General features: G+C 40.7%; 1 protein-coding gene across 2 annotated transcripts; it reads right to left on the bottom strand.

Annotated features, from left to right (window-relative positions):
* Positions 1-261: 261 nt before the first annotated feature.
* On the bottom strand, positions 262-23,347 carry pxylp1 (2-phosphoxylose phosphatase 1). Of its 2 annotated transcripts, XM_044201262.1 has the most exons (6): positions 23,193-23,347; positions 21,259-21,406; positions 13,087-13,275; positions 11,202-11,328; positions 2,396-2,535; positions 262-2,105 (listed from the first exon to the last, which is right to left on the bottom strand). In XM_044201262.1, the coding sequence occupies exons 2-6, from the start codon at positions 21,338-21,340 to the stop codon at positions 1,078-1,080; spliced, it is 1,566 nt and encodes a 521-aa protein (XP_044057197.1). In that variant the 5' UTR covers positions 21,341-21,406; positions 23,193-23,347; the 3' UTR covers positions 262-1,077. The 2 variants fall into 2 exon arrangements, with proteins under 2 accessions (XP_044057197.1, XP_044057196.1); XM_044201261.1 differs by lacking the exons at positions 21,259-21,406; positions 23,193-23,347 and adding an exon at positions 16,181-16,296.
* Between the last annotated feature and the right edge of the window lie 1,729 nt (positions 23,348-25,076).

Consider the following 25,076-nt stretch of genomic DNA (forward strand, 5'->3'; position numbering starts at 1 on the left):
GATAACTGATGGAAGCAGAAGGGTTAGACTGGGTATGAATGAAGTTTGTGGAGCTAATATGCCATCTAGTGGTAGATTCATATAAGAGATGCCGATTGAAAAAAAATGTCTTTTCAGTTCAGTGTCATTTATACATACACATAACATATACATATATATATATATATATGGACTTGTGGGATTTTTCATGTCACATGCTTTATACCAAAATACCACCAGGGAGCCATTTCTCAGCAAACCAGTCACAACTGATAAAAAAAATGTCTGCTCATAATGAACCTTTATTAGATTCAATTTCCTACAAGCAAAAGCAATAAGTGGAATGTGATCAGTTATATCACCAATTAGTATAAATACATATATACTGTTGTAAATGATTGTAAGGGGAAACACCTATCACTTGTCACTTTCAAAGTGCTGCAGTCAATTTTACTAAAACAAAGTAGTAGTGTCAAAGCGAAATAATCCCCTAGCATTAAACAGACAGCCTACTGCAGTGAATAAACATTCAAAACCAAAGAAATGCTAAGTGACAAATGAGCTGTTTAATGTGGGCCAAACTAGCCCAAAGTGTAATTTTCACTGAAAAGATTTATTACACACAAAATATTTTCCAGGAATGATGAATCCAGCATAGTATTTCCAGCTTAAATATTCCCTTTTCTTGCAAGCATTTGGGAATACTGGAATTTTACATTTCCATGGTATTATGGAATGTAGGAATAAAGTGGCTATGTGCCATACAACTTCCCTTGAATGACTTGAATGTTACAGATACGCTTGAGAAAACATACATTAAAAAAAAGAATTTTGAAGTAGAAAGGTTAGAAATTGAAGACCTCTGACCAAGATATGATTTACAGTACTGTGTGTGTGTGTTTGCCACACACTTTGTGCTCAGGAATGTCAACTACATTTAAAAAGATGTGGAATTTACAGACACTATGAGCAGCATAAAAGTGCACCATCTTCAAAAGTGGAAAACAACAACAACAAAAAAAAAAAAACAAGGACAGCGCAACCATCTGCCAACTCTGTATCCTTACTCAGTCACCCTCCTCTCCATCTGTCCATCTGTCAACCAGGGCGCCTGTAGCAGGCCTCCTGGTAGGAAGTAGCGTTGACAACACTGAACATGTCTCTCCTGACAAAAGACAGGAAGTTCTTCAGAGGGCAGAGGGGCTGGCTGGCGTGGCGGTCATGGGAGCGACAGAAGGTGGTGTGAAATGTCACATCCTCGCCGTTGTACAGCACCCTGATGAACAGGTCCCCATCTTTCGCCTTCGACTTCTCACCTTTGCCAGCTCTCTTCTTCGGCCATCCCTGCATCGCTGGGGGACTCTTCCACAGTTCAAAGACTACTCTTGCTGCAAAACGTGGAAAGCGGGCCTCCTCCAGTCCCAGGGCGCTCAGCAACGGGGCCATGGTAACGTCGTGGGCTGAAGAGAGGGTGAAGATCTCCTCGCCCCCTGCACGAGGCTGTCGGCCAGCCTCGCTGTCCTTGGCAACGCGCTCCATCTTGGCGGCAGTTCGGTTGAGGTAGGGGTACATGGCCAGGATGGCGTATTTATGGTACAGCCCCACTCTTCTCCGATCCACCTCATCATCTAGCTGCTGTCGACGTATCACAGCAAACTGTGCCATTGTCAGACATCCACTGGTGCCACTATCTCCCATGGGAACGCATGGGAAAGAAATGCCGTGGCACAGGTGGCACAGCAGGGAGTCTATAGGGTTTGCAGCTCGGAGCTGGCGGGTGAGCAGACCCAAAGTCCGTGCCATATTGGCGTAAGTCCTCTCGAGTTCAGTATCACTCACCCTGAGCCGATACTGCCTCCTCTGCTCTTCCTCCAGGTATCTGTTTCTGGCGGGGCAGTCACAGGCCGAGCCGCAGAACAACGTGCTCCACTGGTGCCGCACAGTCAGTTTCGTCCAATCAAAGTCCGGGAGGAAGCCGTAGAGGAAGGCCAGTCCGCTCTGGAGAGTGCGACTCTTACCCGTGGTCTCAACCCACACCTGGCGGGGCAACCAGTTGGAGGGGAGGAGATTGTGACGCTTATAGGCTTGGTGGAGGTGCTGCCCGTTGCGCAGGTGCTGCACTACACCTGGAAAACAAGACGCTCGTTAACAAAGAGTGTCAAGAAGGTCAAAAAGCTCTACTGCATGAAATAAGACATTAACTTGTAGATTCATTCGATAGAAAGAAAGATTCATTTGTAGAACTGATCAAAACTACTCTGGTTGGAAAGAAATTTACAAGAACTGACTCTAAAGCAACATTTGAAGCTGATTGTTCACAGATATAAATGAACATGTAATATTGGTCTACGAAAGTTCAGCTTCGGTTGAGATGAGAAGAAAGCCTGGTCTTGGTGGCGAGATCTTCCTTGCCTACCCGTCTGTGTGAGTTCTCCCATCTCACAGGTGCTGTGGTTGGGCAGACGGGGAACAGAGCTCAGTGGTGACTCCCAATGGCCACGCCCTCCTAGGGCCATGTGACTGATGAAGGAGTTGAGCAGGGGGTGGGAAGGATTCCTGAGGGAAGAAGTGTCATATAGTATGCATTATTTTCAGATAACCGCACAGCCTCACCAGCATTCCATATTTATAGTAAGTGAAAGGATGTTCATTTCTGCTGTTATGGTATTTTGTTGGAAAAATACAATTTATTTAAAGGCTGACAAAGTTGAGACGGTGCCAACAGAAAGTTATATTTTGACAACTGGCAAGCAGCCAAGGTATAAGCAGAATAATCAACTTCAACGCATATCGTTATGTGAAATAATGCACCACGCATAGGTAAACTTTGTCCTAATATTTTAAAGGCCCAGATGATATAGTTACACAGTTTCACACAGGCACTAGGGAGCTTCCGACCACAGCTACAACGGCTGGCCTCTGAGAAGCAGTTACAGTTTCATTGTCCCTGTGGATTTAAAGCCTGTGTGTCTAATCTCAGGGCAACAAACAAATATTTTGAGAAACAATCTGGATGAAATGAGGCACATATACATTTGATAATGTTTTATTGCTTTAAAACAGTGATAACTGTAGTCATTTTCAATGAATCATTTATACAAATAAACAATATAAACAAGAATAGCAAGTTTTGAAAAAGGATCAAGCTTCAAATGAGTACACGATTAAGCTGTGTATTCCGATGGATCATCCACAATCCTCTTTTAATGCTAAGAAACAGGCCTTTTTCATAGGCCTTTCATTTGTGAGAGGATATTTACATTCAGTATGCAACTGCATGTGCGGACCACTTCCTACATCTACCACCAGGTGTCTCTCTAACACAACACTGCGGGAGTACAGCACTGTTCAGTATGTGTGGGAGGGAATATGGAAGATGGAGATATGAAAAGATGAAAGAATTTGTTGCTTTGGGACACACTCACATATATACACATATGCGAGCACAAACACACAAACACACACACACACACACACACACACACACACACACACACGACACACGACACACGAGGATGTGGGCAGCAAGAGGAGCAGTCGGTGATCTAATAGATAAGAGATGATTGAAGATTACAGTTTAATATAACAAATCTGTGGGGGTTGCAGCTCAGCTCACTCAGATTAAAAGGAGCACACACACACACACACACACACACATTCAGTGTTTCCATAGTGATCACGATCTGGTTCAGGAACAGGCCACAAAAAAAACGACCTTCTGTCATTACTCTTAAATCACGCTCTTGATTGTTGTGACTGAACGAGAACAGTAAACTTAATCTGGCATCTACAGCCAGCAGCTACATTATAAAACGGACAATCACAAGGTTACAAAGGACAAGTTCCCTTTTTTGTCAAAATAAAAGCTTCAAAGCACCACTCTGATTTCAGAGGAAAGCACTAGCATAATTTCTATTTTTAAGGGAATTTTTCCTTTTGTTGTCATGATGCGTCAGCAGTTGACACCATCTATCCACATGCCTCTCTCACTTTAATATTCACTTACACAGTAATATATGCACCACAAGGCACATGAGCGCATGGAAGTTGTGAAATGAGCGATGTATTGCGTCCACCAGTGCTCCACTCGGCTGTCAACAGCAGATCAGTCTGCTGAGGGGAGTTAGGACAATTTAGATTTAAGTGGCTACACTGGGAGACTGCATGTCAGCGGATGGGGACACTTTTGTGGACAAAGAGCCAGCCAGACTGTCTATTAGGCTGATTGTTGCTAACCAAAGATTACAGAGCCCAATTACATTAAGAAGGGATTATTATCACTGGATAGAACAGGGAAAGAGATTAGCCAGAAGGGAGGAAGGGATAGAGAGATGAGGAAAAAGATGTAGGATAAATGAGGAGGAGGAATAAAGAAAAAGAAAATGACATGGTGTGGTCTAAACTCGGGGAGAGTGCAAGACAAATTAAAGTAAATGGAATGATTGGTGCAGAAAGACAAAAACCTAGACAAAGACTGTATTGGTGGAAGACGAAGAGGAAAGAGAGAGGAGATGTTCCCTGCTGAAGAGAGGCTCAGTTAACCGCAGATGGAGACAGTGGGTCGACAAGCTGGTGCCAGCACACACACACACACACACACACATATATAGACAGACAGACACACACACACACCACTGAGCTCTCTGTAAGGATCCAGCCCTCGGCATATGCTAGTTCAGATCCCTGTAATTACACCCTAGTATAAATAAAAACAGAACTACCTTATTACGAGGACAGACAGAAATATGAAATAGGCTTTTAATATTCAATCTACCTGCAAACCACAAATAACCCAAACAAACTGATCTCATTCAGCCTCAGTGTGGGAGGTCAGTAATATCAACCGCTAGAGGCTCTTTGAGGCTGTACTTGGCTGTACTAATTGAGCTAAATGCTAATGTTAGAATGCTAACATGCTCACAGTAGGTTTTTACGCTTGGCTGAGGTGGAAAAGTGTGTGTATGAATAACAACAAAATGCAATGGAAAGAGACTTAGCAAATAAATTATGCATTAAGCATGTGACTTAAACATCCACTGAAGAGACTAAAAATAGCGGCAGACAAAAACATCAGCTCTGTGGGGACGAGGAGGAGACTGTAACCTTCCACAAATAAATACATAAAAACATAAATGTCATATTTCCATCTTGTTGTCCACGTGGTTTTCCACTGTTTGACTGGCTCTTTTTTAATTACTTGTTGTCTTGTTGCTACCTCTTCTTCTACAACAGTTTAATGGCACCCGGAGAATTAGTGCCACTAAGTGTTTCTCGATGAACCAACTCCTAATATTCACATAACTGCAGTGGATGGAAACTTATTTTCCTTTACAGATTTTCTTCTTTCTTTCAAATTCTGTTAAAATGTGTGCTACATTTGGATGAAAACCTGGCGAATGACAATGCTAGCATGTTGATGTGGGAAACATGAATGTGCCAAATTTCATGGCAATCCATCCCATATACGTCCAGACATTTCACTCTCAACCAAAAATGTGAACCTCATGGTGGCGCTAGAGGAAAAGTCAGACGATCACCAAAGTCGTTAGAATTTATCCTCTATGGAACTTGAACATCTCTACAAAATTTCATGACAATCCATATAATAGTTTTCAAGATATTTTGCTCTGAACCGCCAATATTAACCTCATGGTGGCGCTAGATGAAAAGGCGAGATCACCAAAGTCAGTTAAATTCATACTGTGGGTAACATGGATGTTTGTTTATTTATTTAGATCACCATTAGCTACTGTATTGTAAGAGTAGCTACTCTTCCTGGGGTCCCCATTCATATTTTTAACAATACTTCAATAACAGAAAATACATCAATACACATCCCTAACATTCATACTCACAATAAGACTTAATACATAACACAAACACTAAGACACACAACAACCAACACCAACTCAAAGCCTGTCTAATACATACGATAGCTCTATATAATAATTTCATCTCTTACATAATTGAGAAAAGAAATCACTTGGTTCTACACGGAGGCAACAGCAAACGACCCTCTGAGGACTACAGAGTAGAATAATGACGTCTGTCTGAAAAAATTTATAGGTTACTATAAAGTATTTCTGGGGTTTTAGCTATGATATTTTTAATAAAGCAGACTAGTGAATAATGCAACTTAAAGGAGCATTGTGTATGATTTAGTGGCATCTAATGGTGAAATTGCAGTTTGCAACCATTTGAATACCGCTTGCCTCAGCCTCCCCTTCCAAGCGTGTAGGAGAACATACAGTGGCCACGAAACTCGCGAACGGCCCTATCTAGGGCCAGTTTGGTTTGTTCGTTCTGGGCTACTGTAGAAACATGGTAGTGCAACATGGCGACCTCCGTGGAAGGGGACCCGCTTCCTATGTAGATATAAACAGCTTATTCTAAGGTAATAAAATCACAACGATTCTTATTTTCAGGTGATTACACACTAATGAAAACATACTTATAAATAATATATTCCATTTCTGCCAATAGCTCCTCCTAAATGTTACATGCTGGACCTTTAACCAAGCCAAATGATTATTCATTGTATTTACTCTTGTTCGATATGGGCATTGAAGATCAAATCAGTGAACAATAATATAACTGTGATAACACTAATGCTTGCACTAATCGTTTGGTTAAATAGCTAGGCATGAATTTTCTACAGTGTTTCACAGTACAGCAGCCATGCTTCTGCCCATTTTTACCACCAGCTGATCAATTTGGCTGTTCCAAGACATTTTCCTATCAACAGTGAACCCTAATAATGAAAGTCAATCATGTACAAAATTTCATGGCAACTCAGTAGTTGTTGAAACATTTCAGTCTGGATCAGGGTGGTGGACCGACTGACATTGCCATCTCTTGAGCCACACTGCTAGCAATAAATTGCCAAACAATGTAAATACCACAATAATGGAGAAAGGATTAGGTCTTGCACTCTTGTAATGACATTATGTATGTCATTGTGTCCTTGTGTGTTAGATTGGGCCGTAGATACATCTGGTTTCTTAATGGCAAACCAACTATCTACAATAAAGAAAAGACAAACAAAAAAAACACACGATGAGCCAAAAATGCATGAGCAAATATATAACAGCCAACACAACAACAGGCTCATATACTCTAGATCCAAATGTTATGTTTTACTTTCTAATTTTACTATTGAGCCTCTTGCAGCACCGCTCTGCTTCACACACACACTTTGACATCGTCACATTTGAGAGCTGAGTACCACAGCCAGAGGATACAACTGTTGGCCACAGAGCAGCTGCTGAGCAAATGGAGGAGATGCTTGCTCATGAGCAAATTGGTGCCATTTTAGTAGATAGGGGCAAGAGTCAATTCAATTTATGTCAATTTCTGAATGGAACCTAACCTCTATCATAAGAGGCTTGTGCGCTGGATGGCCCACTTTCAGCTCGAGTTCAAAGATCAAGGGTATAAAAATAAATCTAATAATTAGATGTGCATTGCAGCTCAACTGCATCCTATTAATCTGAAATGCAACTCTGTGTACCTGTGCCAGCACTAAAGATTACAGTGTGCCCGCTCCATCCAGATGTGCAAAGCTGATGTGGCTGCAGTGAAAGCTTTGTGCAAAATTAAGTCATTGGCTAAATCTGAACTCAGGTACACGGTCCAAAAAAGAGGATTGGTCACAGGGAATTTATTGACCATATGGTCTAAATAAATCATCCAAGGGGATGTGTGTGCACACATCAAAACCATCTGACCCAACAAAATCTGGATCTTTCTGGATTAAAAAAAACCAGCAGTTTGTTATCATAGCACGTGTGTATCCACATGAAGAGTTTGCATAAATTGAAGTTAATGTATACACACAGAAACTGGGTGTGAAAGTGCTGAATTCAGACTTCTTCTGAAGCTGAAGTACAGAGGCCAGGTTTTTTCCTGCATAGAGAAATTTATGGCAAACCCCAAAGAGGTTTCAGCCAGCGCCAAAGGAAAATCACCACTGCCAAAATGATAAGAATTGATAATAAGAATAGCAATTCAAATCCTCCCAAATGTATTTAATCAGTAATTTATCAAACTATTGAACAAGCAGAACATAAACTTAAATATAATGTCTTCAACACCCCTCTCATCTACAGAGCAGCTATATTTTACCACACACACTTGGCACTGGATGGAAATTTGCATCCCAGTTAATATCACAGTTGACATGAATTACGGACGCACCTTGCTAACCAAGCTAGCTAGCTCCACCCTCTCGTCCAAATATGGTAACTTCTGGTTCCAAAAAAAACAAGGTGGTGACGACCAAAATGCCAAACTCGAGGCTTCAAAAGGGTAGTCCACAAACCAATGGGTGACGTCACGGTGGCTACGTCCACTTCTTTTATACATTCTATGGTGAAAACGTGTCTGACAATAAATTAAAAAGTCCCTGTTTAGCATTATGTAACGTTACTGGCTTACGGCTCTTCACAGCACAGTTGTCCAGACGGTGAAAAACTAACTTAGCTAGTTATAAGCTGAGCTAACGTTACGAGTCAATGTGATTTTTTTCGCTGTGGCAGAAAAAAAATTACAAGAGAAAACACATTCATCTGATCACTCTGATTACTCTACCCGCGGCTTCCAGGCCCACAGCTCCAAAACTTATTTGGGAGACCTCCGGTTTTAGGCTATTTTAATGGACATTAGCCTTAACTGGTATTCGTTAACTAGCTAGCTTCAACTCTGCTGTGAAGAGTACAAGATGCCGTAGCAACAAACAGGGACTTTATTTATTTTCTGTGACAGCAAACACAACACACAACCTTTCAGTAACTATTATACTGCAACCTGAGCTTATTTATACACTTTTTGGCTGACTAAAATAACGTAACTACCCCTCACACACGGGGAAAGACTTTAGACTCTGTCACACACACACTGGTTACCCACAAGACTACCCTTCTTAAAGGGGAAGGCTCAGGTGATAACACATGTGCAGTTATGCTGTGGGTGTGCTATTCAGAGGGTGATGTTTTTGGATTTATATTACTGCTGCATTAATGTGTATGTTGCATTTTTCTGTAGATGTTTAAGGTTGAGCTAATTTTAACTACTTTATATACTGTTGCAATACATCATATTCTACAAGATCATCATATGTTTGCACTATCTGACAATTTATGGTATATGTTATTCTACAGAAAATGTGTATATCGAGATATATATTCCCGCGGCATATTAGCCTAAAAATATAGAGATATTATTTATAAGCCACAATCGCCCAGCCCTAACTGTACATGGACCAATCATGCATAGTGTCATGCGTAGGCCCATTCTGAGCCGGGAAAACCCCTGAGTGGTATGCTTGCTTTTAATAACTTCTTATCACGAACGCTCATCTAGCCCTCATGAAAGAGCAGCAGCCAATGTGAGCAGAGCCAGAAAAGATACAGTTGAGAGAATGGAGCATAATGAATTAAAGCAGATAACATTCATTTGTGTGTGTGTGTGTGTGTGTGTGTGTGTGTATTTTCCACCCACATTTCTGTAGGGAGTTTCTGCAGCAGCAACATTTCTGCTTTACTCGAGTTGCTCAGTGAGCATGTTGCTCAAATCAAGCTAGATAAGACCGTCAGCAACTCCGCCTCAACAGACAACACACACACACACACACACACGTAAATGTGTTTGCCTTTATGTGTGTGTGTGTATCCGTTTGCACCAATGCACAGCAGAACAGATGTAGCAAATCAAACCAACCTGCTATCGCTGACACATGCAATAACACTGGGAAACCAAGGGAACTGTGAAAGTATCTTCTACGGTATTTAATGCCTACACAGATCCAGATATTTCAAATGTAAAACAAATTAATTTAGTTACCGTTTCTTGTAAGCCTCACAAATACCACAGAAAAAAAGAGTCTAGAACTACTTCCTATTTAACACACTGAGCTCATTTTCTGACAGCTGCTATCAAGCCAGCAGTTTTTGTAGGAGGATAACAGAAGCTGTTGCAGTAATTGGTGTCTCACTCTCTCACACTTTCCAGCAGGTCTTCTCGTTAGGCATTAGACAGAGGAAGCTGGGGCTCTGCTCGGGAAACCAGCTTAAATCCCGGTGGCATGTTGTGCCATTTACTCTGACCCGGATTAATGAAAATTGTGGAAACTGTGGGCATAAAGCCTTTATCTTCAGACTTTGGTAACCAATGAAAAGTGTAAGAATGCTCTTCATTAAGCTTTTTGTTTTCTTTCTTTGTTTGTTGTCTTCAAAGTATTACATAATTGAAGCATAATGAGGGAAAACACCAAGAACACCATGGAATATACTGCAATTAAATGTAACAATATCACAAATGTGTTTGTTTCAACCCTCTCCCTTCCATTCCTTGTTTTACATATTCATCCAGCAAAGCTTACTTGATGAGAACTGGTGCAAATTGCTGTGTTTATACTGTTGTATAGCTGCTGTTGTATGCACTTTTCGTACACACATACTTGCTGCTATGTTGTTTTGTAACAAATGTAATTTTTAGGGTGCCTTTCATCATCCGGCACCTTCAGACCCCAGGGACTACATATTAAAATTAGCTTCAAGGATAACTGTGGCTAGTTGTATCAACTCATTTCTGACATTATATCACACAAACACTGAAAACTATGAGCTCCACAACGGTAGTTTTTATTGCAGGGTGACTGTATTGGATTGCATTATAGGTAAAGCTATGATGATGATACAGTGATACATTCATGAACTTGTTGCACTGCATTTTCTTGTTTTTCTGTATTTGCAGTAGGTGAATAGGTTTCTTAATTTCCTTGTTTTAATTATTTGCAGTAGTTTTTTTATTGTTTTTTCAAAATGCAACATGTGTGTTGTTTAAGTGGAGAAGATGTTTTCTTTATTGCTTATGTTGTGTCCTTTTTGCATGTGTTCTCTCAAGTTGCAGTGTGTTGCGCTCTCTCGGCCACTGTACCATTTTATTACAAACATTGCTCAATTCCAGATCACACAAAAAATTTTAACTTCTGCAACTTTGAGGCTTTCCACATCACTCTCTAAACAACCCAGTTCAGGATTGACATGGCCAAAAAATCTGACAAAAAAAGATTTGTTTCAAAATGTTCACCCTCTTCAGAAACAGCATAAATGAAGGGACACAACAGGGATGAACACCACATCCTTCTACAGTAGTGTACCGGGGAACTACAAATGCTACATGTTGTACTTCTACTATATATTTTGTAGGAAACGTGTGTGTACCTGCTGATGGACAAAGTGCAGTCGATGGCGGGCCGTTTAGTCTTGGGGATGTAGTAGAGTGGGTACCGGTCACCATGGCGAATCATCACCTGGACAGACAGCAGCTTGTAGTCAGCAGGACTGTGACCTGTCAGAGGAGACTCTCATCAGCATCCGCATTTTTCCCCAATGTAACAAGTAGGGTAAAGAACTGCTATTTGAATTTAAACTATCAGTGATAGTTTTTATAGATATTGGTAAAACTGTTTCACTTTTGTTATCAATTATCTAAATATTATGACTGGAGTTAGATTATTCAAGAACTCTGTGGTGGTTAAAAATGCAGAAATGTAGACTTTTGTTAGAAAGACAAGAAATGATGCAACTACAACCTTTAGAGATGTAATAGATAAATACCTTACAAAGAAAGGTAAAAATCACTGTTCCATACATGTCAAGTTGAGAAATGAAAGATGCTATAATCAATACTTTTATATCAACAATGAATCAAATGATTGCGTGTAGTGTGAAAGGTGTTGCTCATAGTGATGAACCCACAGAGGATTATCACTTAACTCTGCAGTTTCCCTCAGCTCCATAGAGCTTTGTAATGTCTTTAATGACTTTACTGTTTTGGTCCTTACCACTGTCATCCGTGTCATTTTGAGATGCAGCAGGCAGATATTTCCAGTACTAAAGCTCTGATAAACCCACTGTACACTATCTGCCCACCACCAAACAGTCAGACAGAGTTAGCAACTAGCAGGTGAACACAGTGGAGCAATTAGCAGCTAAAGAGCCAGATGTTTTTCTCAGGAGTTGGTGGAGACCAAAACAGAGCTAAAAGGCAAGTGAATACTGGACTTATCAGGTTAACAGAAACACAACTCCAAATTAATGCTAATGTTTCTTTGTATCTGCTAAATGTGCAAATTAGCAGATGTTTGTCAGCTATAAAAACTTAAAAGGTGATAGTATGTTTGGTCTGCAGCTTGTTTCCACTGCCCCTGAATCATTTGCAGGTTTTAAAATACACCTAATTCTATAAACTAAACTATAAAAACTAAACCGTTAAAATTGAAGGAAAAGTGCTCTACAAAAGCAAATGGTAATTTAACAAATCTTGAGGCCATGCCGCTTAAGCAGCAGCACAAGAAACATCAAACAAATGTGTTCATTGTCAGTGAATGCAAAGAATGGATTGAGCTCTGAGTGTGTGTGTGTGTGTGTGTGTGTGTGTGTTTACAGTAAATTAAGAAAATAGGAGGAACCAGGACACTTAGAAAATGATCAAGTCACAGGGAAAATAACACCACCTGAAAAAAATACTTGTTCATGATTGATTTTCAATAACTTCTAATCTAAATCTAAAATATGTAATGGATTTTTCTTCTTTGGAGACAGAACTATCATCCAGAGATAAACAGAGTATGATTCAATTAGCGGTGGCTGGTATAACTTGTCTTAGGCAGTGAAGGATATCTGTATGATTGCCTCGGGCCGTGCTGACTTTTCAATTGAGGGGGCAAAAGACTCTGTGCTGCTATGCTGTAGAGAGCGATCACTGCAGCATTATGGATGATGCAATCTACTGGAAATGACTTTCGCACAATTAACACATCCCCCGAGTCCTGACACACTCATCTGACATTAATGTGATTGAACTCATCTAAATTTATTGTTTATGCTCTGAAACAGTTAGTACATGCTGTGAAACTTGCTGCTGCTAAACTGGAAATAATTAACTTAGGAAATTCATCGGCTATCGCTGGTCTCAGATCACTTTAGATTTAAGTCTATCACAAACACCAATCGTCGATGTAACCAAGTTCAAATTAACATATTACAGGCTTGCCATCTTTAGTTAGATTAGATAGATTTTATGTTGTCAGTGTGCAGGTCTCACCCTCCCAGGCCTGTTCAGTGCGGTTGGGAGTGTTGCAGTAGCCGTAAGCCTCAGATATGGGGTTGGGCTCCTGGGTGTGAGGCACCGGGAACACTCTCTTTCTGCTCTTCCCCAGAACCGCCCCAACACCTCCATCTGCAGCCTGGAAGGGTCGCTCTTCCACTATGGGAGTGATGGGGATCAGGTTCACTGTAGAAAAAAAAAAATTATAAAAAAGGTAGGGTAGAGAGATAAACAAAATGAAAAAGGCATAAAGAGTGGGGGGAAAAAATAGATAAATAAAGAGAGCAGAGGCAAACAAGATTAAGGCACGAAGGCCTGCACCAACATTAGTGGCAATCCATCCAACAGTTATTGAAACACTTCACTTAAAACCACAAATGTGAACTTCATGGTGGTGCTAGCTGAATAGTCATGGAATCACCAAAGTCAGTAGGATTCATAGTCTGGGAACCATGAATGCCTGAACAAAACCTTGTGTCAATCCATCCAGCAGATGTTGAGAAACGTTGATCTGATGATGACGCTAGATGAAAAGTCAGGGGATCACCAAAGTCATTCGGGTTTATCCTCTGGAGACATTATGCCAAATTTCATGGAAATCCATACAATAGTTGTCGATATATTTCACTAAAAGACAAAAATGTCAACTTTATGATGACACAAGAGGAAAAGTCAGAGGACTCATCATCTGGGGACCATGAATGTCTGTACAAACTTTCATGGCAATTCATCCAATATTTGTTCAGATGTTTGAGTCTGGACCAAAGTGGTGAATCGACTGACAGACTGCCATCCCTAGAACCACACCGCTAGCATGGCTAAAAAGATGGGAGAGTAATTTTGGCAACTGATAATATAAAAGGACCTAAAACCCTAAATGTACAGATTAAAAGAAAGATTTACATGCAATAATTCATAAATGGGAACAAGAAAAGTAAAAAGGCCAACTGGCGGAGCAGTGACAGAGTGCCTAAAGTTAAGAAAACCAACTCAACTGTAGTTCATCTCCATGTCAACAGCTCTGTACCCCCAAACCCCTCACTGCTACCAGTGTGTTGCCTGGACACCAGTGATCTTTGACCCCTGGGAGAAATGGTCCAATAGAAGCAGAGATGTTGTGGGAACTGGAAAGACTATTCACAAAGATCCAACTCTGAAGTAAAAGAAGTTGAACCCCAAGATGGGCATCCAAATCTTACTAATGTCACACATCAGAAATCTAACCTGGCAAGTCAAATGAGCAAATATTACATCCTGCCTGATCATAAAAGCACAAAGAGCTAATGGTTTCTCATTGCTATAACAACCCTCAGACTTCAATTATCTACACAAGTGTAGGTGTATACATTCTCTCTAGCATTCACACAGTTTTCCACTTCCTCTTCTCTCCAGCTGGGCTCATGAAGTTCAGTGTTGCACACAAGACATGTTGTGCAAATATCCACTTATGTTTGCTCTACAAATTTGCTCCCAGGATCATGTTTTTATTTATCTGTCACATGCATTATCTGAGATAGCACTCAATTAAGTTTGACAAAACCCAGTGGGAATGAGGCTGACTCCACTGTACTCATTTACAAAAATGATACATACATTAAATATCCTTCTGGGCCATCAATGTGATGTTCACAAAACTGAATTTTGCCCATTACTTTCACCTTAATGAAATAATGTAAGTCTCAAACAATGAAAGAAAATCAACTGACAACATTTTTAATAATGGTTTGAGCCATTTATCAAGCAAAATGCCAAACCTTTATAAAGGTCCCGGCTTCTCAAATGTGAGGTTTTGCTGCTTTTCTCTCTTTTACATAGGGCTGCACGATGTGGTAAAAAAAAAATCATATTGCGATTATTTTGACAGATATTACAATTGCAATATGATTCATCATTAGTGAGAATGATCTTTTTGCATCACAATTTTCATTTTCAGTGAAAAAACTATTAAAATCATGATGATGTGACATTTGTTGGGGTCTCTACGAAACAAACATGTTTTCTTACATCTGGAGAACAAGACTTGTAGGCCAGGGAATCCCTGCAGCACTACAGTACTTTACTATAATGCTGCTTTGTCACACATTTATCAATTTACCTTTATCAAAAAATTGCAGCTTCTGCGATTTTGGATATTTCACTTGGCCATATTGTGATTTAAGTTTTACATCATTGTAAATTTTATATTGTTGGGCTTTGGACCTTTGCTCAGACAAAACAAGCAATCTATCAACAATAATTTTTCAAGCAAAAATGCAAAACTGTTAATGGTTCTAGCTTTTCCAGTGTGAGGATTTGCTGCTTTTCTTTGTCTTACATTTTAGAAAATTGATTACTTTTGGGTTTTGGATAATTTGAAGATGTCACCTTGTGCTTTGGGCAATTGTGACAGGCATTTTTCACAATTTTATGAAATTTTATAGATCTATTAACCAATTGATCTAATACATTTTCAACAGATTAATCGATACTGAAAATAATTTTTAGTTGCAGCCCTAAAATTACTATTGCATCACTTTAGAAATCAACCAACATGGAGCACCAAGAATGCATATAAAAAACTTCAACAAAATGCTGATTGTTCTACAAAATGTACCAAATTGCTACCTGACCAGTTTTTGGGGAGAAAAATACACAAACATCTGAGAACAAAATGAGATGAGACAAAATGTTCAGTGTAAACTGTAAAGCAGCTGAGTGAGTCAGGCACCCTCCCATTTACAAGATGCAGACTTTCACAAGAATATCGCACTTTTCTCTCTTCAACAGCGAGACATAATTGTATCACTTCATCTGAACAGCTGACACACTTTAAGCACAAGTGATCTAAATCAATGTGTTAGATTAGTTAAAGTGATTGACGAGAGCGAAAAAAAACATAATGAAAATCCGACAAAGCCAAGGTCCAGCCAAACTTTGTTGAGGTTATCATTTGGCACTGGGAACTACACCTAGAACAGCACAGCAAGATATCTTTAAGTTAAATAAGTGGTGAAATCCATGTGAAGATCTTCTCTATTTCTAGATGTTGAGTAGTAAGGTCTTCATTAAAAGAGTTTAGATTTTCTATAAGAAGATTTCTGCATAAACTCACCACTGATGAGGAAGAAGAAGAGGTGTACAGCCACAGCGGAGACCATTTTGACGACTGCTCTGTAGCTTGAGGTCCAGCCACACACACTAGAGCTCATTCATTACCACAACCTGTCCCCCTCCACGCTCTGTGCCCCATACTCTGCCTGCCACCCACCCACACCACACACACACACACACACACACACACACACACACACACACACGCCTGCCTGGACTAACCAAACTTTTGGAGGCCAGCTCATTCACAGTCACCTACACAATGGGGCTTTTGTAACTCGCTGCCCAACACTACCAAGTGCATACACAGCAATGGCACACAGAGAGAGCGCGCATACGCACACACACACAGTACATAACAAATTTAAGCACCCACACTAAATGTGGCTGGAGTAATAAGCCTTTAGGACTAATGTGTTTCCAACTTTCCATCCACCTACATTAGATCTTACACAAAAGGAGGCTGTCTGAGAGGGCTTTCAGCAAAGTTGACGACTCAGTTTGACACTGATAAATGTTGTCACGAATTTTAATGATATAACACTCAACTTATATACACAAACACACACACACACACACACACAGAACCGCACACACGCAAACATGCATGTATCCTTACTAACAAATACAGAGCTCAACATAGTACACCCTGTTAAATCTTCCACCTCCGTGTTGGTGAACCCGTCATTATGCACACAGCTTGACTTCTATCTGAAGGCAAAAGCAAAGAGGGTGCTCTGCCTCAAAAATGCACACAAACAAATTTGTGTCAGCCATTGCACCACAGTGATTAGGGGGTGAACAGGTACATGTGGTTTGGCCTGGAATTAAGAAGGTGTGTCCCCACTTACGTGACTCCAACGTGCTCAGAGTTGGCAGCACTGTCTTAACCAAAAACCAGTGAAGACGGTGTAACAAATATTGACACAGACTGTGTGTGGATGGACGTGGCAACCTGCAGCTGTCCATCATAATGGACTTTCTAATTTACAAATGACAGATTTCACACTTCACTCTTTCTGTCACATGGCACACGAATACAATCACACTTAACTACCTTTTGCTCACAGGGAACGAATCAAAAACAAAGCTATTTACAATTAGAGGAGGCAGAGCTATGTAGTAAACAATCCAAAGGGATGCAAACCATATCTGAGCACAGATTAACATCCTGCTCAGCAAATTTAATTGAGCACTAATGCTAGGCAATACAGTAAAAGCTATGGATGTACTGATAAGACCCCAGATTGCCCCCATACTGATCCAAATCCTTTAATATGGAGTATCTTCTCATACCGAGTGTGATCTGATATTACATTTTAGTCTGTATTTATTTAAAGTGGCTCAGTGGTTAGCACCGTCACCTAAAACCCCACCCCTCCTGTGTGGAGGTTGTTCCTGTGTGTTTTCACTGCATCAGTGCGAGTTTCTTCCACATGTTTCAGTTTCCTCCAACAGTCCAAAACGGGAGTTGTGTTTTTTGGGCGACTTCATAAAACATAGTGCTGACGAAGAAAGTCAACAGTGCAGACACATACGGGGAGAGAGAAACAGAAAGAGGCGGGCGGGGCAAGACTGAGTGTGCATGCCAAGACCAGAGGTGTAGGTGTGTAGGTGTGTGTGTGGGGGGATTAGTAGTTTGAGTACACATTAAAGTACAGTGGAGGATTAAGTTGAACTAAAAAGGTTAATATAAGAAATAACCTACTAGAAATAGGGTATTATATTAATTTATCCTTTCAAATATTAATATTTCAATAAAAAAATATTCTATTTTCAATAGACAAACATATTTTTTGTTGCAGAATAATGCCCTGCAGTGCTATCGGCTGTTGTTAATTAATATTAATTCCGTGAGTAACTTGATCTGTAACACCGCTGTACAATCGCGAGTGGACTGAGTGTTTCTGTAGTTCCAACAAATCACCAGAGTGACACGTCATCTCTCTAGCTGATCACGTCACGTCAATTTCAGGAGTCAAATTCTCCCAGTTAACTTTCATTCATAACATATCAATAATTTCACCTTATCAGCCGTCTACTGGTGCACAGTTGTACCTTCTTTTGTTCAGAAACATATCATGGGGCCAGTTTCACAAAGATAGACTTTGGCTTAGATCAAACTAATAGTCAGACCTCAGACAGACATCGAAATTCATCCATTGCACAAAACCGTCTAGTTCTTCACTAATTTAAGTAAGACTAATTTGCTATGAATTCTGGGTAAATCAACACTTCTTTTCAAACTAAAAAACAACTGTGTCAAACCCCTCAGTTCCATTCACTCAGAGTCAGAAAATGTTTGCCTTCTGGAAAAATTCAGCACTTACAAGGACATTTTATTGGAAAAATACAGCAACGAGTCTAACGATACAAAATCTTCCAGAAGTATAAAATCTCAACACAGTGCAGACTTGTAGCAGAACTGAGATTCTGAGGCTTCCTAATGTAGCAGGGCTCAGTTCAGTACCTCTGTTAACTCATCAGTCAGGCTCAGGATACTTTCCAAACAAAAACAAAAGTATCCTCACTGCCACTTTTCAGCTGATGTCACTGATTGTTACCATGGAAACTTTTAGCCCTGAGTTAGCCTGGGGCGTAGGGTAGCTAACATTTAGGCTTAAAATAAGTCAGTCATTATTTTTGTGAAACTGTCTAATTGCATTAGATCAATATAAGAGCAAAAGTAAGACAGGCCTTTTGTTCAGAAACTATCCAGATCTCCGTTGCACTCCCGTCTCTTCTCTGAAAGCACAGTCTCTGTCCCTGACAGCAGCGGGGCAATTGGTCTGATTCAACAGTGAGTGCAGACACCATACAAAGTAAGAATGTGAGGAATGTGAAGAAAAGAATTTGCAAGGTGCTTCGAGCGCTGCCTATTTGACACTTAATGACACTTGTTGATGGATTATTGTTTTGGAAACGTTACAAAAGTTAGGTGATGGGAAATTTTCACCGCTATCAAACTGTCTGAACAGCATTTTGTTTATGTATACATGGGCCTAAGTGTAAACATCTGTCTCTCTTCTCCCTCAAACATGCCACATCTCATTTATTTCATTCCAGCTCTTTTTATCACTGTGCTTAAACCTCTCTCATTCCTCACAGGCAACCAGCCTTTCTACTTCTCCTTTTATAGCCTCCCATGACATTCCCCTCTCACTGTGAATCCACCAGCACTCCTGGAGCACTTAACTCCCATCAAGCTCTGCTTCACCTTTCTCTTCACCACTGTTAACATCTCAAAATAGTTCCCTTCCTCTGTGTTTCAGTCACTTTGATGCCCTCTCCTGCAGTAGTCCTCTCTGGAGTGCCTCTGCGCTCGGTCGTCCCTTTCCTCTGGGAGTCTCCCATGTGTCAATCAGCGTGGCGATCGCGCCGTTTGCTGCCGTGTTTGCAGCCATCCCGGTTTTGATTTGAGGTAGCCTGGAGCCAGAGAGGGGCATTTACTCCACCATCGATCATCATCCATCACTCAGTCTCTCATGGTAATGGCCAACAAACAATAATAAATACATGAATGGGCTTTCCTTAAAAGCAGGGGGGTGGAGACACAGACTACAGACTGAAACGCAGAAGAGGATTTAAAAAACAGAAACGTGCAACAAAAACAGAAACTGAGCATCTATTAAACATGAGGAGAAATCCCATAAGCTTCCATCCAATGCTTCTCCTGGATATTGCCTCAAATCCTAGTATGTGTGATGAATAAATGATGACAGCAGCCCTTTCTCCAAAAGTACTACTGATCAAAAAATGAAGGGGCAGTTTTGAAAGAGAACCTTCCCACAAGAAACAATGTCCCTTACTTTAAAAAAAAAAAAAAAAAAAAACACCTTACAAATTACATTTTTTCCTGTGAGGGGAAAAAAATGGAGACAGTATCAACTCTTAAAAGACAGGCATGTATACAAATACCTACACACTTCCAGTTATTGAGGGGTGGTTTCTCTCATTGTAGCGTTTTTCGCAGCCTCTGAGTGTTTTACAAAAGGAGAAGATTACAGCGCAGGAGGTGAGGGTGGGTTTGATAATGTGGCATTAATAATATCTTACTGTACACTGCAACCCACTCTTACACACCAGGAGGAGGGGAGGGAGTGATGGCTAGGGAAGCAAGTGTGTACTTGGAGTCACAAAGCGCAAACACTAGATAAGCATGAGTAAGAGCCTTCTTGCCCTTGCTATCTGTTTTACACCTCTGATCTTGCATGGCACTTAGAGCAACAGGAGAGCTGAAGAAGAAGTGAAAGCTTTTAGTATCCCACGTTTGAGTATAAATGAGGGGACGGTATCTTAAAAAAGCTGATAAAAGGACAGCTCACGAAATTTTGGCAAACATGCAGTCCGAAATACCAGCTCTGTCGCACTGACCACTATAATCCTGTGTGTGTGAGAGCGTGATATACGCGAGGCTAATCCTATACGCCTGTCCAGACACAGGCTTACCATCACCATAAACACTTCCACTGCATTGGGGTTTTCAGGAATCCAGCGCAAAGTAGCTTAATCTTATACATTTTACATCGAAATACAAATTTCCATTTGTACTGCACGCTCCGCCTGCTTCATCACCCACTGTTTTTCCAATCATGCCTGTGAGGCTTGCAAATCAGTGCAGGAGAGAACGTCTCCATTTGCTGAGCGGTGGTTTCCTTGCATTCTCTGTGGCAGGCAGGGATACACTGTCTAGACAATACCTACAGGAGATGCTGAACAATGACTTGATGAGGGAAAGACACAGTTGTGTACACCTAGGCCTTCCACAGCAGATGTGAGTGTGTTGCCACGGACTCTCCGAGGGCTTCAGAGCATCCAGAGGCCCACTGTCGGTGCTGGATATTTATAGGACGTCTATAGAGGATTCTGCTTTGTTTTGGTATGAATGGGGTCTCTTGAATGCAAGGATATGCATACAAGAACACAAACACCCATGCAAACAGAAGAACTGAGCAACTTTTCTGTTGAAAACAATAGTTTTTCCTCACATAATAAATCTCAATACTGAGCCAGGGCTTCGGAGAGAGAATGAATATGTAATGCAGTTGAGCTGAGCACAAACACAAACAGTGCACTTACGGAACTGGAGGCTCAGACTGATGATGGCCAGCGCAGCCCCGCCGACCACCACCAGGAGGAGGAAGCGGTTACGAGCCAGCATCTTATCACGTGATTGATCCCCGTCCCTGTCCGTCAGCCATCCAGACCACGACCCATCCCTGCAAGTCTGGACACAAGGAGTGCGTGAGCTTATGAGAATGTATATAGTGTGGTAACAATTTTACAATCTGCTCGTTTTGCTGTATTTCATACTATTAGAAAATGATTATCTTAGGGTTGTATTCTTGGTAGAATAAGCTATTTTAGCTTTTGTTGTGAGCAGTTTCATGTAGGAGCTATCGCTAGAAAGAAAATAGTTCCTACATGAAACTGCTCACAACAAATCTGTGGATTATCTTGAGTAACTGGGTCATGATTTCTGGAAAGAGACGTTGCTGTTGAGTGTTTCACATATATGTTATTGGCACACTGAGCACCACAAGCCGAGTGCCATCTAGTACCATTATATAAAATAAATGCAGACATTTCTACGGCCGATATCTCCAAAACTTGGCAACAGACACCAAAACAATCTACATGGATAAATAGCACTACAGGTAACAGGAAAAAAAAATATTTTTGATTTTGGGGTGAACTGTCCCTCTAAGGGTACAATCTGTAGTTCCATGACAGATACATTTTTGAAGGTTTGTGCAAAATGGGGAATCAAAAACACAAACCACTAACAAGTGTCACGTCATGTGTTTGACCAACTATCCATGGAAATAAGAAAATCTGACAACTCAAGGACATGTGCTCTCTTAGTTTTCCAGTGTCCCACACATGTACAGCACTGTGACAGTCTGTACCAGTTTCCACCATGAACCCAGCAGTTATACATTCCCATGAATAGTCTGTTCAAGGGCACATGGTTAGAAACCAAGCAGAAACATGAGGGAGGAACAAACTAAAACTGCAGTAAATGTAGCCCTACACAATAAACCCTACCATTAGGCGGTCTAAAAATGCTCCCAGCCCGGAGTGTTCAAGCCTACGTCTAACCAGAGTACAGTAAAACGATGCTTCAGACAGACTTGGACAAACAAATATGCCCCTCCTGACCCATTTCACTGCTTGCGCACACTAACCTGTAGCTTCAGGATGCGTCACACCAAACTCCAGTCAAAATGCTGGTAGTTTAATGCTGTGTTACTTATCATTAAAAAGGTATAAACCAGTCAAATATCACGTATATCTTTCAGGAATAATTGAGCCACCGGTTGGTTCGGCACACATATAATCCAACAAAAGACGCGTATTGAAATGAAATGTCAACTTAAATCCACATCTGTCACACCGTTTGCTATCGCCACGGCGGAGGAGCACTGTCAGGTCTATTTTTTATTTAATGATTATTATTATTTATTTAATATTGTTTGAATGCCGAATTCAACGGTGCATTCTAACAATTCTCAAACACTTTAAAATGGTCAGTGCATTTGTCAGTAAGCAAAGTAAAACTTAATTGCCAGAATGTTGACCATTTCTTGACGTAAGAACTGCACGCAGTTTAACGTTACTGGAGAAAAGTGTCTTGTTACGACTCTGCTAGATAACTAGTTGGCTAACAGTTAGCTAGCTACTTACATTCATTAATCTTGTACGTTCGCTAAACAATCCCACTGACTGTCTTATGGAGAACACTGCACATGGGACAACTGCTAGTGTCACGTAGGTTACTGTGGACTTCTCCTAACTTTATTTCTCGCTACTTGTCCTGGTGCAGGACTCGACACGTTACCGTGCTGATGCGTAGCTTTGTGTTGCTATTCACCGAGCGAGCAACCGAGTCAAGAAATTAAAATGCCACTTCAACAACCGTACTCACTGCAGAAGACGACCAAACAAACACTAAATGAATCTCTGAACGCCCCAAATGCTCCACAAAAAAGTATGTCTTGCATTTGTCTTACCTGCAGGAACTGAGCGTCTCAGGGGCTCAGAGAACCAGGGTTGACACTTGAATCCAGCGCTTCGGTTTCTCCGGTACGACCGACCACCGACGGAGCGGCAAAGACCGACGTCAAGTCACACATAATACGCAGCAATACTTCCTGTGACAACTTTCAAAATAATTCCGCTGCCACGTTTTGCGTACTACTATGAGATGCAGAGTGTGTGATACTTTCAGAGATGGTCCTTTAAATTGTTTAAAAGGTCATTTGAATTATAATGGTAAATCAGCTATTCTAGACATGAAAAATCAAAAATCAAATATAAATTCCCTCCATTGCATCACTGGCCATCAAAATGAAGAATACTGTAAATGTAGCATTTCATGTACTTTACATATAATATTTGCACTTGTAAAAAACTTTGAGTAAAAAAAATCTTTGATGTGATGTCCTAATCCTCCCTCTGTGTCAGCCACCTCTCCTTAACAAACCACCACAGACTTATCTTGTTCCTCTCTTGTCCCTCTCTGATGTCTGCCTGTTCCAAAACAAAAACTCAGTGTGTCTGAGTGATGATAACAATGGGTTAGACCTGATAAACATGTCTGAGAGTAAATAAATCATTTGAAAACCAGTGTAAGCCATATAAATCACCACGGCTTACTCCACACAGCACTGGGGCAGTTGAAGGTGATTCTCAGTGGTAGCTATTAGAAATGCATACACTGTTGTGAGAAATCTAATAAATCGGGATATATATCAGGTTTTGTTTTGAGAACAAAGGCACACTAGAGAACAATATGGTTTTATTTTAAAAGCACAATGTATTGTTTTCCGGTACTACTTTAGCTTTCTCCTTCCAACTTGACGATTATGGAAAAGACGGTCTAGACAGCTGGTTTAAATTGTGGCCAGCCAGCCCAGCCAAAATCCCAACCTCACTGCCCCATCTACTGGACCAGCGACAGTAATGCACATGTTGCCTTCAAGGCCTCCTCCTCCTGGAACTATTGGATGTGGTGTATTCAAATGCTTTTGATTGTAAATGAGAACTAAATAGACAAGATGTGGTTTTTATTGAACAATGCTGACAGTTTAAATAAAAATGCAATTTAACATTTCTTACAGCTTTTTGTTTTATTATCCTGGGGGAATATCAAATCAAAACACATTTCCCTCCTAATGTGCCCATGTTTGTTTGTTTTTTTTATCTTAGTCCACCCATGGTACAATTCTGCTTATTTCTCAGACATGAGGATGATATAAATAATGGACCTGAAGACCTTTTGTCTCCATCACCTAGATGCTTAACTTGCAAGCATATTCTGACTTGAAGCAAAACCTGACCATGTCCCTTTCATAGACACGTTGCTGCCGACCAATGCTTGCCATTGTTTTCTTTACGATAGCTGTCAGCAGCAATCTCTTGTGTTTGTACGTCTCTGTGAATCTCCTTGGCAGAGTGAACATTTGATACCCTTGTAGCAAGTGTAGTCAATATCTCATTATTCTATTACTACAAAGACAAAGTCGCTTCATATTATATGTAGAAACTAGAGCTATACTTGGGAAGGCAATGATGACTTTTCGTGGTGCAATCAGTCTAAGTCTAGGGGGGACTGGACTGGAACCTGAACCCTGTCTGTTGTTTAGTATAAAAGATAATATACAGTATTGTGTACATCCTCCTCCTGTGATGCTATCTGTACATCACTGACATGACCTTGTACAGGTTTGAAGGGAAAGAAATTCACATCAACACTTTAGCCACTGATTGGTTGTCATCACAAGTTTTCTGCACTCCTGGGCAAACCTTTTTTTATTGCTAGTTTGGAACTGTATTGGATCTGCACTTTGCTGCCGACAGAAATAACCTGAATAAAGGACTCAGACATCTTTAAT

Source organism: Siniperca chuatsi, linkage group LG7, assembly GCF_020085105.1.
Source record: "Siniperca chuatsi isolate FFG_IHB_CAS linkage group LG7, ASM2008510v1, whole genome shotgun sequence".
Lineage (NCBI taxonomy): Eukaryota > Metazoa > Chordata > Actinopteri > Centrarchiformes > Sinipercidae > Siniperca > Siniperca chuatsi.

Coding starts and splice junctions, on each gene's coding strand:
- pxylp1 (XM_044201261.1), bottom strand. CDS start 16,277: ATGAGCTCTAGTGTGTGTGGCTGGACCTCAAGCTACAGAGCAGTCGTC. Junction 13,276..16,180: donor CTTCTTCTTCCTCATCAGTG/GTGAGTTTATGC, acceptor TTTTTTCTACAG/TGAACCTGATCCCCATCACT. Junction 2,536..11,201: donor TGCACTTTGTCCATCAGCAG/GTACACACACGT, acceptor TTCTTCCCTCAG/GAATCCTTCCCACCCCCTGC.